Raw genomic sequence first — 20,112 nt, 5'->3', positions numbered from 1 at the left:
AATACTCTGTTACTCTCACTATGAGAGAGACGGATATGTGGTGCATCCCTATCATACTGGAATGGTGGTAGATGATCCATGTCTAGGCCATGCTGTGAGAACCAATGTGTGACCTGTGCATACCATGATCCTCTGTCTCCTGCCTCAGCCAACTGTCTAGATGCCTCAAAAGCTCTGTATGATAATCTGTCCTGTGGCATCTCTCTGAATCTGTCTAGCAGGCATATAGTCTGAAATATGGCCTCTACCATCATAGGAGGCGCAACAAACTCTGCTCGGATAATGTCATGAGGTACTGACGGTTTGCTGCGTATCATGCGTGCCATCATGAGGGCCTGTGGTCTCTCTATCTGTGTCCACCAATGGGTAGCAAGGCCTGGCGCCCATACTGCTGCTCCATACATCAATGTCGGTGTGACTAATGTGTCAAATAGCCACCCCTTCGTCCGGGGCTCCTGGAAATGCGCCTGGTGGCACTGTCTCTCTAGCATAGCCAATGCTGCATATCCCCGTGTCAATCTAGCTCTGGCTGCTGAACCCATGGTGAAGCGTGTGGCTGTTGCAAAGAAGGTAACCCCTAGGTACACGTATGATGTCACCACCTCCACCTGGCATCCTGCAAGAGTGAATGTCAGCTGACTCCTGCCCTGTCTCGATGTATGAAAGACCATAACCTTGGTTTTCCCAAGGTTCACAGTAAGACCCCTCTGTGTGCAGAAATCATCGAGTGCATGTAGATGCTGCTGTAGACCACCTGGAGACTCAGACACTAATATAATATCATCAGCATAGAGCATAATATGTACTGAGGTACCTGCTAAATCAACTCCATCTCCGCCTCCCCGTGTAATGAAGTCAGTCACCTCATCAATGTATAACCCAAATAGCGTGGGGAAAAGTGGGCATCCTTGCTTCACACCAATGGTGCTAGCAATAGTCTCGGACATACCTCCTGGACATCTGACTCGCCCAAAAACCTGCTCATATAATGCATAGATGCCCCATGTCATATCTGCTGGTATGCCAAGAGACTGCAGGCGCTGAAAGAGCCTCTCTCGTGGTACTGTGTCAAATGCCTTGCGGAAATCCACAAAGCAGCAATAGAGCTTTCTCTTCCTCACTCTGGCCTGATCAATCATACATCTCAAAGTGAATACATGGTCAGTGGTAGAGAAAGCTCTCCTGAAGCCTGCCTGCCTTGATGAGCGTAAACCTGCTCGCTCAGCATATAAGCTAAGCTCTTGCTCCAGCACTGCACCATAGAGTTTGGCCAGCACATGGCCAACCATAACCGTTCTGTAGTTGCTTGGATCAAGCATATCCCCTATTTTGTGAATCGGCACAATGATGTGCATCGTCCACTCCGCATGCAAACCCTCTGCTAGTGCCCTGTTAAACAGGTGTGCAAGAAAAGGAGCTAAAGAATCTACTACATATATGAGATGCTCACCCTGCAGGCCCATATGGTCGGCGGCCCGTCCATGCTGTAGGCGGCGGATAGCTTCCTGTACCATCCAGTGGGTAAAGAAGCTAGCTGTGGTAGGTCGAGGCTCCTGTGGCTGAGGTATAGGTGGCTGCTGTGGGGCATGGTATAGACCCTCTGCATATGTGTGCCATGTCTGTGGGTCTGCAATAGGTGTCGGGGTCCGGGGCTCTCTGAAGTGCCGCCATGAGACAGGGCTATCTCTACTCATGAAGAAATGAAAGATCTCTAGCTCCTGTATCTTTGCGAAGGCCCGCCTTTTGCGGCGAGTAAGTCTCCTCATCTCTCTCCTCGACTCCTGCTCTGTGCTGACTCCCAAGGCTCTCTGTATGCGGAGCCGTGAGTATAGGGCTCTGCAATCGTCATCATACCATCTGTTCTAGGGCATAGTCCCAGGTCTCGCAGGCTCTCCTGAGTGTACACGATGTGGGAAGCTCTGTAATGCAGCCGTGTGTAGGAGTGATGCCAGCTGGGCTATAATGGTATCCATAGATGCCAGGGGATCCATGAGTACGAGCCCATCCTCTACTCTGCCAGTGTATATGTCTGCCATGTCATGTGTGAAGTAGATAGTAGTGTGTGGCGTCGGTATGTGGGGGGCTAGTGATACTGGTGATCCGGCTAGTGAAAATGCCAAGTATGTATGATCTGCCCCAATAGGACGAGGTGGAATGGAGAATGAGGTGACAAGCTGTGATGCCTCCAAAGACCCCATAATGTAGTCTACCACCGTGCCTCCGGTCCGTGTATGACCCCCATGTGGGAAGCATGTCAGCCCTCCTGATCCCGGCCACTGTAGCATCCCGTTATAAATAACGAGATGATGCCTGGCTCCCAACTCTAGTAAGTGGTCCCCATAATGTCCTCTGCCTGGTCCAGTGTCCTCTGATGCCCGACTAGCCCCTATCTCCTCTGGATCCACAGGGTATGCGAGAGAGAGAGAGAGAGAGAGAGAGAGAGAGAGAGAGAGAGAGAGAGAGAAATGAAATGAAATGAAATGAAATGTTATATTAACGTCTTCAAAAGGCCATAATGACCTATGAGACCAAAAGTTACATCATGGTGGATCTGATACAATGTCTGGATAAAAAAACCCAGAAAATGAAAAATAAAGATGATACTACAGGCACCTAGAAAATGAAACTGGAAATGGAAGGTAAACAGAAACCCTTATAGGGTGTGAATATAGTGAGGGGGGGGGTACACTATGGAGGTGAGTGGAATATAGTGAGGGGATACAATATCATGTGGGACGGAGGGGTACACTATGGAGGTGCCTCCATCTCATAATATGTGCCGCATCGGACGCTGGCGGATCTCCTCAATATCCTCCATGGTGAGTACTCTGACTGGACGTCTCCCATGCCGTGCTAGTATGGTCCTGATCCTCTGTTGTAGTCTCCGCCGGTGTCGAGATGGGCCTCTCATCTTGGGGCGCCTGGACCGCCCCAGCTCTATAGCCCGATCAATCAGTGTACCTCTGGTGCGGCTGTGCTCTGGGGCTAGCTGCAATGCCTGCTGACCTGACTGCTCAATCTCTGGTCGAAAGAAGTCTGTAATCTGCCTCTGTAGGTGTCTCTCCCTCTCTGATCCCCTCCCTCTCAGGAGACCCTCTCTATGTCTACGCAGCTCCAGCAAGTACAATCCAAGGCATCTCTGATCCTGGTATCTCATGACTCTAGAAAGTGGTCCAAAGCCCTCTCTGAACAGGCAGTGGAAACGGCCTCGTATCTCATAATATACTGGACAGTGACATATGTAATGTAACTCTGTCTCTGGCTCCATCTGGCACAGCTGACAAATCCTGGCCTCAGCTGGTACTCCTCTGAATCTGCCAGTCTCAATCTCTAGCTGGTGTGAGGATGTGCGCATCTGACCAATAGCACACCGTACCCCATGAGAAAGATGAGTATCCATGTAGCTGGGTCTAATCACAAACCCATCCTCCGTGAGCTGGAGAAGATGATCTCTATAGAAAGCCATCTTCGTACCAAGCTCGTGTGTCGGCTGTATCCATGTCCTCCTAGTGTCCAGCTGAGTCAAGTCCTGCCTGATAAGCCTGGTAATCTCTGCCCGTGTGAGAGAGAGGGAGGGTGCATCCAGGGAGTACTGAAATGGAGGTAGCCTGTCCATACTAAAGCCATGCAGTTGGAACCAATCTGTCATCTGTGCATACCAACATGATCCGTCTCCCTGTGATGCCAACTGTCGTGAAGACTCCAGGGCTAAGCGAGCATATCTGTCTCTAGGGAGAGCCCAAGTGCTATGTATAAAGGAGACTGATCGAGTGAGTGCCTCTACTACCAATGGGGGGGCAGCCATCTCTGCACGGATAATATCATGTGGTACGGAGGCCTTGGCCCTAATCATCCGGGAAATCATAGAAACCAAGGGCCTCTCCATACGTCTCCATCCATCAGTGCTACCAGCTCGGCTATGGTGATCCACTGAGGGTCCCCATATCTCCACTCCATACAGCATGGCTGAAGTGACCAAAGTGTCAAAGAGCCAGAACTTTGTTCGAGGTTCCTGAAACTGAACCTGTGAACACATCCTCTCTAGTCTCCCCAATGCTGCATAAGCTCTAGTCAATCTGGTCTCCGCTGCTCTCCTCAAGGAAAATAGTGGGCCGCTAAAAACCACACCAAGGTAAGTATATGCATCTGTATACTCCACTGTCTCCTGACCATATGTAAAGGTGGGCATTGACCTCCTAACCCACTGTGCTGTGGTGTTAAACACCATCACCTTGGTTTTACCAAGGTTAACAGACAATCCACTGTCCTCTGCAAACATGTGCAATGCATCCAAATGACGCTGCATCCCCTCTGGAGAATCTGAGATCAGCACAATATCATCAGCATACAATAACAGCGGAATCCATGTCCCTGCTAGCTGTGCTCCTCTGTCACCCTCCCGCTCTACATAGTCCGAAACCTCATCCACATACATCCCAAATAAGGTGGGGGAAAGGGGGCAGCCCTGTTTCACCCCAACAGTGGAGTGAACCATCTCAGATATACCCTGGGTAGTACGTACCTGCCCCACAACTGTCCTGTATAAAGCCATGATTCCCCAAATCAGCTCTGTGGGCACTCCCATCTCCTGTAGTCTGCGCATCAGCCTGGCTCTCGGTACTGTGTCAAAAGCTTTGCGGAAATCCACAAAGCAACAATAAATCCTCCTGCCATATAATCTGCCCTCCTCAATAATAGCTCTGAGTGTCAAGATATGGTCAAGAGTGGAGAAACCTCTCCTGAACCCTGCCTGCCCTGATGCACGTATGCCCTCTCTCTCTGCCCATCTACTCAACTCCTGCTCAAGAACAGATGCATATAATCTAGCCAATGTGTGACCAATCATGATGGTACGATAATTCCCAGGAAGCATGGGATCCCCTGACTTGAAGATAGGCACAATCGTGGACATATTCCAAGTCTCAGGAAAACCCTCACACATGGCTCGGTTAAACATCATAGCAATAAGCTCTGCAAGCATATCTCTGGCATGAATAAAGTGCTCTGCTACCAAACCATCATGATCATATGCTCTCCCAGTCCTCATCCTGTCAATAGCTTTCCTTACCATCTCAGCAGTAAAGAAAGCACATGTCTCTGGGCATGGCTCCGATGGGTCTGGCAGGGGCGGCTGTCCTGGTGCTGTGTACAGGGATGCTGCATACTCACCCCAAATCTCTGTGGAGGTAATGGCTGGTGATGGTGAATGCTCATGGAATAGTCTCCATGCCTCGCCTGAGTCCTGACTCATAAATAACTGGTACAAATCCCTCTCTAACTGAGCAAGATAAGCTCTCTTCTTCCGTCGCACTAGGTGCCGGAAGGTAATCTGTGACTGTCTGTGAGTGGTAACACCCATGAGCACCTCTCTCTGTAATCTGATCCTCATCTCTCTGCACTCCTCATCATACCAACTGTTCTGGGGCATGTTCCCAGATCGTCTCCGTGTAGGCTGACTATGGGGATATGCCTCTGATGCTGCAGCATGAAGCGTCTCTATCAATATCTGAGTGAGCTCATCTAATGGCCGTCCCGGCTCCTCGGCACATAGGCGTCTGTATATCTCATCCGTGTATACGGTGTCGGTCTCCCTCGTAAAGGTATAACGAGTGTGTGTGGAGACGTGTCCCAATGTAGCGGTGCTGAACTGAAATGTGAGAGTGAAGGACAAGATAGCATGATCCACTGCTATTCCAACCGGCCTAGTGCCTACCATAAAATCCTGAGAAGAGGGAATGAGACTGGGCTGAGCCATAACATAGTCCACTGTACTAGCACCATGCCGATGTGGAAAGCTAGTGAAACCGCCCGATGTCGGGAATCTCTGTAGGCCATTCAGGATGGCCAATCCATGTGCAGTCCCCATGTCTATCAAATACCGCCCATACACTGTATGTTCCTCATCCTGTGAGAGTCTAGATAGGCCCATATCCCTAACATCAAGCTCCCTCAACATCTCCTCTGAGGTATCATAAAATACTGTCTGGTTATGGGCGGTCCTAGCATTGAAGTCCCCCAGGAGAATGATGTCACCATCCCTGGAGAACTCCCAAATGTCATCATCCAAAATAGAAAAGGGAGACTGCCCGCTAGGTGATGCATACACTGATGTACTAGGAGCAAAATAGCATATAGCAATGTAGAGATATCTGCCGGTCTCTGCCCTCAATCTAACCCACATGTACCTAGCCTGCTCATCTCTGCGGACTATATGTATCAGTGGCTGTAGCTCCTCTCTAAACAATACTGCCACTCCTCCTGAGCCCCGTCCTCTATGCTCTGAACGAGTCTCCTGTCGACAAGCTGTCTCCCATCGGTATCCACTAACATGTGGCATGGACTGTCCAAGAGCCTGATGCGTCTCACAGTAGAAGATGATATCCCTCCCAGTGAAACTATCCTCAAAAGCCCCTACATCAAGGCGTAGAGATCCATTACAATTCCAAGTAGCAACTTTGAGTGTAGTCCCATAGGTCTCGCACCGTCATGAAGAGCGCCTCTCCATAATCACCACTCTACCATCTCTATAGAAGGCCACTTTCCCTTTCTCTCGGGCTGCCCTTATCTCGGGCATAACTTCTTTCATGTGGGCAAGTTGCGAGAGTGTGAGGTCATCTCCAAGAAATATTCCCGTTTGCTTGAGTGTAGGACGTCTCTTCAAGAAGTCCTTCTTCGCTTCCATGGAGGGGAAACGAATGATAAGTGCTCTCTCCTTAGAAGAAGATTCGCCACTACCTTCTCTCTTCTTTCCCACTCTCCATGCCTTTGTGTGCGTGGCTTCAATGCCCATCATAGAGAAGAGCTCCTTGGTTTCCCCTTCCGCATCATCACGGTCTTTTAGACCGGACACTCGTACATGTAAGGCCCGGGTCTTCCTCCTTTGCTCCTCTTCAAGGGTCATGTTGATGATGGTGGGAGTGGGGATGGGTGGCGATTCTTTACCTTTCCCTTTCTTGGCGACCTCGATCCATTTCTCAGCCTCGTCCATCTTCTTTTGTGTCTTTGTGATCACCTCCACCCATGAAGATGTCTTCTGTTTATGTTGCTCCTCCTCCTCTCGAATGATCTTCATTTGTTCCTTGATGGTATTCAGCTCTTCAATAAAGGAGGGCTGAAATTCTCCATCCTCAAGCTTGCTTTTTGAAGTGGCTTCCAACTCCTTTTTGAGGGCTGAGATTTCAGCCGCTTGACTTTTAGCATGCAGTTTGGCCTCCACTAGTTCCTCCTTTAAGGCTGAAATCTCAGCCTCTTGCTTGGATGTTCTCAACTCGAGCTCTTGGATTTTGTCAAATCCCTTCTCAAGTTTGGAGAGGCGGTTTATGATTGCGGTAATGGAAGAGTCGACCATCTTCTTGTTTTCTTTGATAGTTGTGCCGAGCTTGTCCTCCACTTTCACGAGCTCCTCTTTAAACCCGGTCTTGGCCATGACCTTTTGCAAAACTTCTCACAGCCAATGGATTTGAAATTAATCCATGACACAAGCGCGAAACGATAGCAGCAGCAGGGAGAGAGAGGGGTTCAAGCCGAGAGTTATGTTGCTGCCTTGGGGGCCTGAGTAAGGGTGGGTCGGGTAAGGGAGGCGGAACGTACAGAAAGAGATGGGCAAGAAGGGGAGGCGGGCAGAGGCGAAAAAGGGGGGGGGAGGCGGAACGTACAGAAACAGACTTGCAAGAGAAGACTTGAGTGCCGCACAGAGGTTGCCACACGCACGTAAGGAAAAAAAACGAAATTGACTTGCGTCCGTTTTTTTAACCTATAAAATCAAAAGTGCATGTTCACTACGTTTCCAAACGTTAGTGAATGTTCCGAACGTTTGGATTACATCCAAACGTGGTTTGGATGCAACTATGCCCCGGCACTTCACAGAGAGCCAGCACAGATTTCTTTGTGGTACATACATCCACATCGGAATCTACTGTCCACAACAGTTCCTATACTACGACATCAGAGCCCACCACCCGTACCCACGCCTCAGAGGAGTACTTAGTGAGAGAGCTCGATCCATTCTGCGAGCCACACGTCCCCAACCCAGAGCATCAAGACCCTCCACCACACAGAGATGGATTCGTGAGGTTCTCTGCCGACATGTCACGCTCCTATCAGAGAGGCCTGACATTCACTCCACCATCAGATTGGTTCTCGCCGAGGCAAGTATCAACATTAGCTGATCACAGGATCATCTGTTGATCACATGTATTGTCAAATGTTCTCATTTTACTTTTTCTTTGAGTTTTCCATGGCTTAGTATATCCATGGTACCATTGTATTACTTTTGGTCTCACAGGCCCTTGGGGTCTTCCGTAGACGTTAATATAACTTTCTTTCTTTCTTTCTTTCTCTAAGAGCTTTGTTCCATTGTTTGTTGTTCACACTCCATAGCCATGCATCTCTTCGACCCTCCATAGCTGCAGCTATTTTCCAGCTCCACCATGAACTTCAACAGAGCCTATAGCCCAGCAGTAGTGCCTGTGCCATTCAAAGAGGAGGTATTGGGTTCGCATATACGGCATCTAATCAGTACCCACCCTCACATTATAAATATAAAAAGGGATAGAAAATGACTCGAGAAAACTTAGTACAATATCCTTTTTTAACAGTATGACATCAGTGCATGAAGAGGCAGATATACCTCAGATCAACATCAAAAAGTGCTCACAGCTGAGGTAGATAATTCTTTCACTGCTGGTTACTCCTTGCTGCAGTGTCTGGACTACAATTCATCAGATACATCAAATTCTTAGGGATGCTGTCGATTTTTCTCTTTAAAGTCAACAGTCCATTGACTGCTCCTGAACTATATTTGCTTCAGGTCTGTTGTTAACTCGTCTTTATCACATATGCTTGTCAATCCAACATTTCCATGTGCTTACCCTTTATCAACTCACAATAGACACTCCTGTAGGGCTATGACTCGGAGACACTTCCTCAATACAGCCTATGTGGCTGTTCATTCGCTGCTTAAACTGCCTAAGTGGCTCTTCATTTGCTCCTCAAACGGCTTCAATACATCATGATGCTGATTTGCACCTTGCTGTAATCTCCTCTGATGAAGAATATCCTCTCAAACAGCTCAAGGCTGTCATACACAGCTTAGCAATTCTGAGTACTGGCTGAAGCAAGCTATAAAGCTTCAAGAATGGTTTCACAGAGGCAAATGCAGGAAGTTGAGTCTGTCTCAGTCCTGGTACAGTATTGTACAACAGTGCGTCAAAAAAGGCAGCAACCTCCTCATGAGGTGGCTGCCACATGTCACAGCCAATGGGGACTCAAGACCAAGTAGCATCATCTATGACTCCAAAAACTTGGCAACATGCACTGATGACATGACCTGCGTCGACATGGTATGTCCCCAAATAAACACCAGTTGGATATCAACAGAAAGCTCTCAATAGGGGCTTTCACATGAACCCAATTGGAAACCTAGACTACGACGTGATGAAGGTGTATTACCACTTCTTCTCCCTACTTAATGCTAAATCACATGAGGCACAAGAGACAGGTTGTTCGGGACCTGAACTCGGACATAATGAAGACATTACCACCATCACAAGTCACCAGTAATGGCATGATTTGATATTGTATAATTGAATGCCCCAGTGGCGGCCTTCGTCTCATAGGCTTACCTGCTTCCCGTATGGAGGCAGTCTGAGTATTTCGAATTATTCGATGGGTCTCATACTTTCACAAGATGTATATTGGACTTCACTAACCCACCACCACCCCTTGGAGCCAATTACACATACTTACAGCCTTCACCATATCAGGACCTTTCCTGAAACCCACTCCAGATCCACCCATAACCACCTTTACCCCCATCCAGTTCCATCATGACCTTGATTCTGTATATGACAAGTATTTATATCAAGACATGACATATGTTGATCTTTCAGCACATCTGTCAGTCCTCCCTTCAAATATTACTCCCATTCTTCTGTTAGCTATTTCTCCTCATAGAAGTTCTGGTGTGAACTAGTCTAGTCACGGGCACTCTTTACCGTGGCTGAACATGGGCTTTTTCCCCATATGAACACATTTATTGTGTGGTGGTCTTTTAGACCTAGAATATATTGTACTTTGTACTTTTACATTATTATTATTATCAAGTACAACTTTCCAACACACTCTCTCTCTCATGTTTTCTCTGTTCGAGCTGTGTGTGTGTGTGTGTGTGTTATTGCAGAGCTTCCCCCATAACCAACATTGCTATCAGAGCCAGCATGCTCCTTGCCTACAACCCCTCGCCAACGCCCTATAGCTGCTGTCCTTTCATATCTGCACCAACCTACCTGTTGTACATATCTGCGCCACCCTATCCTTACAGTTCTGTGCATTCGTACAGTCCTACACCAGCTGCAGGGCAGCTGATGCTACTACTGTCCTGCCGTACAGTGCGTGCACAGCTAGCAGTGCCATGTCCGTACATATCTGTGCCGCTGACAGTACCTTCTCTCTCTCTCTCTCAGGTTTTCTCTGTTCAACTTTCCAACACACTCTCTCTCTCATGTTTTCTCTGTTCGAGCTGTGTGTGGTATGTGTGTGTGTGTGTGTGTGTGTGTGTGTGTGTGTGTTTTTGCAGAGCTTCCTGTCACTATTGTGACTCTCTCTTAATCTCTCCTTAATTACTCCTTAATCCCTTATTAACTGAAAGGACACCTATGAAGGGTCACACCCTTACACATGGGTCACTATCAAAGGACATGTCTATTCATTAAAAGACACACCCTAAGTCCAAAGGACATAACCATTGATTCAAGAGCCACACCCCTTCCCAAGGATGTGCCTCTTCACTTGTACCCTTTCGGCCTCTATTTAAGAAAGGCCTTTGTCTCAATGCAAACAACTCAGTATTTTCTTGCAGTATTTGTCTTATGTTCATTAATTAAGTTTTAATCATAATAATAAAGCTATAAAAGCTTTACAGTGGTATCAGAGCAAACTTTTTCCGCCCTATGACATGCCCAAACCCTAACCCTAACCCTAAAATCAGTCCTAACCCTAACCCTAAAATCAGTCCGCCCAAACCCTAAAATTGGGTGTAGCAAGTGTTGAATGGAAGAGCAGGAGAGAATGTCCCATCAGATTCAGTCCCAAACTCCCATTTTTTGCTGATTAATTTTGGGCCAGCCATATGCATGAAACTCTTGAATAAAGGCAAGACAAGAAGCAACCCTTCAATCCAAGAGGCTTACCTCTTCAGGCGACACCCTTTCATGGACAGGCACCCCTCCCATGAGTAGTCGCACCCCTTCGTGAAAATTCCTAGTCCGCTGCCGTTGAGAAGCGCACGATTGCTTTGCTGATTTTTTTTTTTAATTAAAAAAACAAGGTAAACCCACACCATAACCTCACCCAAAGATTATGCCTCTAAGGCTTTTAATTGCCACGTATACAAACAAACCCAAAAAAAAAAACATTTTAAAAACACAAACCTTACGAGCTCCTTCAAATCGGCGCCAACACGCCTTCAGTGCCCCAGTCTGCAGCCGCCTCTCTTTCCACGTTTTCAATACTCCTCAGCCCTCTTCATCGTTTGTTGCTTGTTGTCTCCTCCCATTGTTTGGACCAGCCGCTTGCTGATTTCTGTTGGATTGCCGGTTACCATCTCCTTGGTGCTTCTTCTACAACAGCAACATTCATTATGGCAACCTCCTTCAAGTGTGATTTTTCCATTTTCTTGGGCATAAAAATATCACATAATGTGGAGTTTAACATATCAGAAACCCGCCATTTCATTCTTTTGTGGGCTCTCCACTCCTCCGGGGCCAATATCACTTTTTACAGGTTCAAGGGCACCTCTCAGATCATGTGGACACACATTACCCTCTTCTCCGATGGCTTATGGCAGAGGAAACCTATGATTTCAGCTATTTACAGGATACACCCTCTCAGTCCATAGTGCCCTCTCCTACCCGTGTTTCTCCACCGGTCTCAGTCCGTGTTCCAGTGAGTGTGCCCCCCTTTTTTCAGCCCACTCGTTACCGCATTCAGGTAGCCACACCGACTTCTCACCTCCGAGAATTCGACGTGTGGGTGATCCGTGTTCGTACTTCTGCACAGGATCTGGACCATTACTGTTTTATACTCAGGCGTCATCCTTATCTAGGCGCTATCCTCCCCAAGTGTAGCATCATTTTTCACGAATATTGCACCTATTCTGAGAACGTTTATCCATCATTTATCCATCTTCATTCACGGTGCGTCCCTCTACACCAGAATATACACCCTTAACACCAGTAGCTGCCCCTACCCCTGTGCCTTCTTCTCCAATAGCAGACTCTCGTGCGAGCCCAGTCCCAAAGGATCGCCCTTACTATACTGGATGGTCTATATCCGCTTCACGAGTACGTAGCCTCTCCACTCGGGGTTTCCAGATGCCGCACCCTCTAGCCGATAGTTCTTACTAGAGCCCAGGGACGTCATCAACAACAAAAACCCCCAGAGCCTCATCACCCTGAAGCCTCTACATCAACATTTTCTCTCACGGCAAAACCTATTGACATTCCAGCCCCTCCGGAATGGCAACCCGCTTTGCAGCAGTTCCAACAGCAACTCCAGGAGTCTACGGCATCCTTGGCTTCACAAATCCAGCAGCTCCACATGGATCGCCACTCCTACACGAGTTCCGTACCAGCAGCAGATGTTTCCGCAACAGTACCAGCAGACGTAGACGTCATTCCTTCCGAGGTAGAAGGCGATGACCTTAAAACTCTTTATCGTCTTTAACAAGCCAGTAAAACAAAGAAATTGGATATTAAATCCCCGGACTCTTATGGTGGTCTGCGCAATAAGCGCATCTTAGACCAATGGCTCTACAAACTGCGGTTTTACTTTGAAACCATGACCCTTTCTGATTCCAAAAAGGTGATTTTTGTGGTATCCCTCCTCAAAGACACTGCTTTATTGTGGTGGCTACGACGACAGCACACCGGAAAATCAGTTACAACGTGGGAAAAATTCGAGCGGGTCCTCCGTAAGCAATTCATACCTGCCAATGCGGATTTCCAAGCCCGTACTCGCTTACACCATTTGGACCAAACTGGTTCCTTGGCCTCTTATATCTCCCAATTCACCAACTTGATTGGAGATTGACTCTGTGTCCCTAGCTGACAAACTTCATGCCTTCCTTGAAGGTCTTAACCCCACACTGCGTGCCAATGTTCAAAAATATAACCCTGTCAATCTTGCTGATGCCATACCATACGCCGTGCGCATTGCAGACATTAATTCTCGAAATTCAGCCTCTTCCGGTCGAGCTAATGCCTTTCAGAAAGCCAATGGATCTCATATGAACCGAGATAGTCGCAGAGAATCTTCTGGCACTTCTACCTCCCGGCCTATTCCCCAATGGAATAATTCTCAACACCCTCGCCGATCAGAAGGATCGTCCTCTTTTCAGTCCCAACGTTCTCAATCCTTCCAACCACGCAGTTCGGATCGTGGATGGGACCAAGGACATGACCAATCTCGCAATCCTCGTCCTTCCACTATTCCTTCTAGACGAGATCAAGAAAAGACAGGATTGTGCACAATTTGTAATGGACCTCATCGTTGGTTTGAGTGTCCCAAAAGACCAACCCATCGATAGAATTCTAATGCTGAACCCTCCACTTCCGAGGAGAAACCCCTAGTTGCTAACAAAGGAAAGCGTGTAGTTAATCACCATGCTATTGCACATGCTTCAGTGATCACCGCTACTGCCACAGCACAAGCTGCCTCTTCACCGTTGCCCCAACGGTCTACTCAGGTTTTGGTTCTTCAAGGTTCTATTTCCAGTCACCATATTCAGGTGCTCATTGACAGTGGGTATTCTCATAACTTTGTGGGAACCACCTTGACTCAGAGATTGAAGATTCGGACTTCTCCAAGTGCTGTTGTTTATGAGGTAGAGCTTGCCGATGGTTCCACATCCTTGTGTAACAGCGTTGCCAAACACCTCTCCTTTCGAATTCAGCACCATCGTGACAAATTGGATTTCCAAGTCATGAATTTGGCACATTATGATATGATCCTTGGTCAAGAATGGTTGTATCAATATGATCCCCTAATCAATTTCCGGAACCATTCCATACAATTTGCTCAAAATGATATGCTTGTGACACTTGAAGGAATCAAAGACCAACCTTCTACACCAACCCTTTCACCTCTTCAAGTGAAACGGTGGGTCCGCAAGAGTGGTTGTCCCTCAGCACTTTTAATGGTCTATTCAACCAACGCTCCTCCCGAGGACATAGATACAAAGGTGATGTACCTCAGGCAACCTTTCTTTGCTCCATACTTGGATTTTTTTCCTCAGGAGCTTCTTGCGGTTCTCCCACCTCAGCGACCAGTCGACCATGCTATTGATATCCTTCCTGGCAGTGCTCCACCTACTCATGCTCCATATCCAGTTTCTTTTACGGAATCTCAGGAGATACAGCGACAACTTACTGAACTTTTGGAGAAAGGACATATTCGACCAAGCAAAAGCCCTTTTGGAGCTCCAGTACTTTTGGTGAAAAAGAAGGATAAGTCCATGCGCCTTTGCATCGACTATCGTGCCCTTAATGCATCCCAAGTGCATGGTCAATCAAGGGTCACTACTTCAACTTTTTATTTGGCATTGCCTTCTTAAATCATTTGAATGTTATGCCCTTTTATTTGGCAAGGACTTCTTTGAATCATTTGAAAGTTATGTCATGCACCAAAACGATCAAGTTGCCTATCAAGAATAAGTATCCGCTTCCGCGCATTGATGAATTGTTTGATCAATTGCTCTATGCAAAGGTCTTCTCCAAAATTGATCTTAAGTCTGGATATCATCAGATTCACATTCACGAAGGTGATGAATATAATACAGCTTTTCGCACAAAATATGGTCATTACGAGTACCTGGTCATGCCATTCGGGTTAACCAATGCCCCTGCAACATTTATGAGTCTGATGAATGATCTTTCGTCCTTTTCTAGACAAGTTCGTCATTATCTATCTTGAGGACATCCTGGTATTCAGTCGTAATATAAGAGAACACAAGGCACATCTTAAGATTGTTTTCCAGCCAAAATCGAAGAAGCTGGCGGCATACGACTGAGGGCATCCGCAACGACATTGGTAAGACTAGGAACATACTCAATTGTCATATGAAAATTGGTTAAGAATTCGACCCAACGCGCTTGCCTAGCATTCATAACTGGCTGCGTGAAGATATATTTTAAAGAATGATGATCTGTTTTCACCACTGAATCCGCGCCAAGGAGATAATGTTTCCATGCACGATAGGCATGAACAATAGCTAAAAATTCCTTGTCATATATCGGGTATCTTACTTGAATTGCAGAGTGCTTATGACTGTCAAACGCAATAGCACGTCCTTGTTGCATCAAGACGGCACCAGTGGCAATATCAGAAGCATCCGTGTAAACATCAAAGGGGAGAGTAGGGTCAGGAATTGCCATGACAGGAATTGTTGTCAAAGCTGTCTTTAGATTTTCAAAAGCTTGTGTTGCGGCTTCAGTCCACTTGAATGCAGGAGCAGACTTTAGAAGTTCTGTGAGAGGAGCAGCTATTTCGGAAAATCGATAAACCTTTGTGTGATAGAAGTTGGCAAGTCCCAAAAAAGAACAAACATCATGGATGTTTGTGGGAGTTCGCCAATTGACAATAACTTGTATTTTCTTTGGATCCACGGAAATACCGTCTGGCTGAAACAACATGTCCAAGGTAATCAAGGTTGATGTGTACGTACTGTACGTTGTGTATATGTACGTACTGTACGGTGTTCCGTACAGTAAAATTTTTTATGTACGTAAAAATACGTACCATTGGCAAACAATAGGACATTCAACACCTTTCTACATTTAAGGTACATAAAAGTTTGAAACATTCAAGAATCAAAATAAACCAATTTGCATGTAGTATGTACTAATTTCAAAACACACATCATATACTTGACACAATGGCTGTCAAGACAAAATAGCAAATGTCTGATGTCAACCTAAAAGGCTCATACTAGAGCATACAAATAACAAATCATAAATGTCTGATGTCAAGAGTCAAGACTCAAAAGTAAAAAACACTAAGCAATAACAAAGAGTCTCGACTCGACTCTCGAGACTCTACTCTTTGAATCTCAAAACTCCTCATCGGATGAGGATGATGACACTCCTGAAGAGAGCAAGTCCCCATCTGTCAGGACGTTGCCCTCTTCATCATACTCTGGCTCTGCCATCATACTCTGCTGTCCTGGATCATCATCCTCCGTAGGCTGAATGAGAGGAACAGCCTCATTTGCCCGTCTCCGAGGAGTACGGACAGGAAGCTTTCCTCGCCGAATGGTCTCTCGTCGTGAAACTTCTGGACCTGCATCTCGCCCGACTAACGGGAGACTGAGAACTCGCGCACGTGACCTCGTCACACGTCGATCCACACTCTCCAGCTCTCTGTGCAGCATGCGAATAATCTCCTCCTGATCGTTTCTCACAAGCTGCTGCTGCTGCTGCTCAGTCTCCTCTGCACTCCCCTCCGAGACCAACTTCAATTTCGATGGATCTGTCTGTTAAAAAACAAAATGCAATTCAGTGTTCACATTATTAACAGCGTAGAAAGTAGTAATTAGTAATTACAAATATTCGCTTGTAATATGTATAAACGCTAGCCCAAAGTTTCAACTTTCTAACCTGCTTGGGTGTCCCCAAAGCGTGGTAATCTCGCACAAGCTTCATATTTGCTCGGCAGTAGACCAATCTCTCTAGCTGTGCAGTGCTGAGTCGATTACGGATCTTCGTGTGAATTAGCGAATAAGCGCTCCAATTGCGCTCGCATCCACCAGCAGAGCAATCCTACATGTCACATGTGCATTGTGACGTGTCAATGGTGACAAATTACAATGGACATTGGACATGGTCATAGACAATAGACATTGATGATTGGACAATGAACCATGGTCCCAGGTCCAAAACACATGTATGAAAAATGTAAAGATAGAAAACTTTACCTGTGAGAGGACACGTAAAGCGATACGAGTGAGCTTTGGAAGACCTTGTCTTCCATAACTCTGCCACCATGTAAGAGAGAACTTCGTTGCCTCCGGCCTCAACGCCACAGCTCTAGTAAAGGATGACCCTAAATTATTTTCATAGCTTGCGAGCTCTGCATCAATGTCCAACTGCTCATCCTCCTCGCAAATCAAGCCAATGTACGCATCCTTGCCCTGTAGTAGACTCCTGTCATTAAAAAGAGTTGGCTTCTTGTAGAAAGGATGAAGCAATGCAGCCATCGCATGAATGGGCCGACTCATAAATGTCCATCTCTTGTCTACAATAGCCAAGATCTCTTCCCGACTGTAAAAGCATTGACGCAACATTAGTTAACAGGCTGAATTTTGATTATAGTATTTACTATTATACATTATAGTATTGTACTAAATAGTTCATAGACTCGAGAGTAATCATTGCAGAAGCAAGTACATACCGATCAAGCGCCAGTGATCTGCAGCCTCTGATGTGTGTCTTCATCTCTGAGAAGAGATGATAGACTAGGCCCATGGTGGAGCCCTCCATGTCTGTGACACGCAGCAACACATAAATTGGCTGCAATGCTACTATCATAGCCTGCACCTCCGACCAAAAGGACTCATCAAGCACCCGCCGCTGTATGTATCTAGTGGACTCCTCCTGTGCGTGATGCATCTCTCTCCACTTCGGGTCCACTACTGTCTGTAGAAGTGGATCCCTCACTGCATAGAGTCGCTGCAACACAAGATACATATATGCAAATCTGGTCTTCAAGGGCCGCACCATGTCAAGTGTACTGTGACTCCTAAAGATAGCCAATGCCTTGTGCTTTTTGCGAAAAAAAGTAGTCATTTTTGTGGCATCGGAAACAATAGGCAACACCCATGTTAACTTCCCAATGTCCTCCATCAACAAGTCAAGACAGTGAGCTGCACATGGAGTCCAGACAATGTTCTTAAACTCTGCCTCAATCATCTCACCCATAGCCTTGCAATTGGAGGCGTTGTCAGTAATAACCTGCACCACATTCTCTGGGCCAACCTCAAGTATAGCCTGCCGGATGTGCTCATAGATAAACTGACCTGTAATCCGCTCTCCAGCCTTTCCTGCATCAACAGCACGCAAGAAGTACGTGCCAAGGCAAGACGACACAAGAATATTAATGATGTGTCGCCTACGAATGTCACTCCAGCCATCTGAAATGATGGTGCACCCAAACTGCCCCCAACCTGCCTTCACTGGTACCAATGCCTTATCTATCAATGCTTTCTGCTCCTCAAGCGTAGTGGTCCTCATCTTATTGTATTCCAACCCCGACCAATCCTCTGTGTGTCCAACCTGGGCTATGGCTCTGACCATCCTCTGCCACTGCTCAGTCCTCAAGACATGAAAGGAGATGTTGCACTCAATGAGAGTGCGAGCAATCTCCATCTCAGCCACTTTCTGGCGCTCCTTCACCCAAGAAAGAGAGGCAACTCGAGAAGGCAAGGTAGTCTGCCTTGGTGCATGCATCTCTCCATCATCCTCCACATAGTCCTGCTGCTCATGCATGGTACGAGCCCTCTTCCTACTACCAGTGGGCTGCTCCTCCTGAACCTGTGAAGAACCACCCAAGTCTCCCAAGAGTGCATCATGGAGAGCATCCTGTGTCTGTTGACTACCTTTCACCTTTTTCCCTGCACCCATTGCTGGAAAATTCTCAGCAATCAACTTATCCCTAATGTCCTTTGGTACTGCCTTGCACCCTGCACAGTTATTGGTTGTGCCAATGCCTGTCAAGTGCATAACGACGCGAGAAATGGTACTGGTGAGCTGAAAGTTGCAATACTTGCATTGCCATCGTCGCGTGCCAGATCCAGCTTGCCCTGGCGTGTTGACAATGCGGATCACATTGGTGTGCTCTTGCCAATACGGGTTAGTTGGCTTAGGCATGATGGCTCTTGAGACTTTTGTCTGCACCTGCCAAGTACGCAGCACATATGCAAGAGAAAGAGATAAGACTCAAGACTCAAGAGGGAGAGAAAGAGAGAGAGAGGAAGATGCTCAGTTTACCTACACGCACGCCTGGCGGCAAATTTCCAACGCTGTGGTCGCCTGGGCTTTTTCGAAATCTTCCTGCTATCGCCTCTCTGTAACGCACGCTCTCTGGAGTGTAATAATTAAACTTGAAAGGCCTAGTATGTACCCAAAGGCAGCCGCCAGGCGGGCGCCCATTTAACACGCTCGGCGATTTTCAGCATTAAAAAACCCACACGTACGGATCGATCCGTACGTGTACGGATCCGTACAGTACGGCCGTACGGTACGGATCAGATCCGTACGTACGTATATATCAACCATGAAGGTAATCCAAGGATGTCTTGAAGAATTCACTTTTGCCTGGATTAATATAAAGAGCATTGTCACAAAGCACAAGATCGTATTTGTGTACCTCACGATACTCATGTTCAAAGAGTATTGGTGAAAGAACATCACGAGGTCACTTATGCTGCACACCCAAGCATCAACAAGACATATCATCTTTTGACAGCTACATACTATTGGCCTCAAATGAAGTAAGATGTTATTAAGTTTGTTATAACATGTCTCTCGTGCCAATGTATGAAAGCTAGCAGACAAGTTCCAGCTGGTCTTCTTCAACCACTTCCAGTTCCCAATGAACGCTTAGAAAGTATTAGTTTGGATTTTATCACTTCATTGCCACGTTCTTCTAAAGGTAATACACAGATTCTTGTGGTGGTTGACAGATTTTCTAAAATGGCACATTTCATTCCATGCAAGAAAGTAGCCCAGGCTTCAAATATTGCAGTACTATTCATTCAGTATATCTTCAAACTTCATGGATTGCCAAAATCTATAGTTTCTGATCGAGATCCAAAGTATACATGACATTTTTGGACTTCGATATTCAAGTCTCTTGGTACAAATTTACTCTTTACCTCTGCTTATCATCCACAGACAGATGGACAAACGGAACCAGTTAATCAGATTCTGGAAGAAATGCTGCGTCATTATGTTCAGTCTCGATTAGCTTCATGGGAAGAATATTTACCTTTGGTGGAATTTGTTTATAATAATTCTTCTCATTCAGCTATTGGAATGACACCTTTTCAAGCAGCTTATG

At 46.6% G+C, this 20,112-nt stretch overlaps 2 protein-coding genes across 2 annotated transcripts in view; both read right to left on the bottom strand.

Moving 5' to 3' along the window:
* The window catches only part of EMB25 (DEAD/DEAH box helicase), a 110,080-nt gene that overhangs the window by 6,690 nt on the left and 83,278 nt on the right, over window positions 1-20,112 (bottom strand). The window lies entirely within an intron of this gene.
* LOC147610769 (uncharacterized) lies at window positions 15,964-19,062 on the bottom strand. Its single transcript, XM_086785249.1, has 4 exons — window positions 17,446-19,062; window positions 16,970-17,315; window positions 16,653-16,814; window positions 15,964-16,528 (listed from the first exon to the last, which is right to left on the bottom strand). The coding sequence occupies exons 1-4, from the start codon at window positions 18,918-18,920 to the stop codon at window positions 16,106-16,108; spliced, it is 2,406 nt and encodes an 801-aa protein (XP_086641375.1). The 5' UTR covers window positions 18,921-19,062; the 3' UTR covers window positions 15,964-16,105.

The sequence above is a fragment of the Cibotium barometz genome, chromosome 48, assembly GCF_041138505.1.
Source record: "Cibotium barometz isolate CiBa-2024 chromosome 48, ASM4113850v1, whole genome shotgun sequence".
Lineage (NCBI taxonomy): Eukaryota > Viridiplantae > Streptophyta > Polypodiopsida > Cyatheales > Cibotiaceae > Cibotium > Cibotium barometz.
The sequence above is the reverse complement of the archived record's forward strand: the minus strand, read 5'-3'. Positions and strand labels throughout refer to the sequence as shown.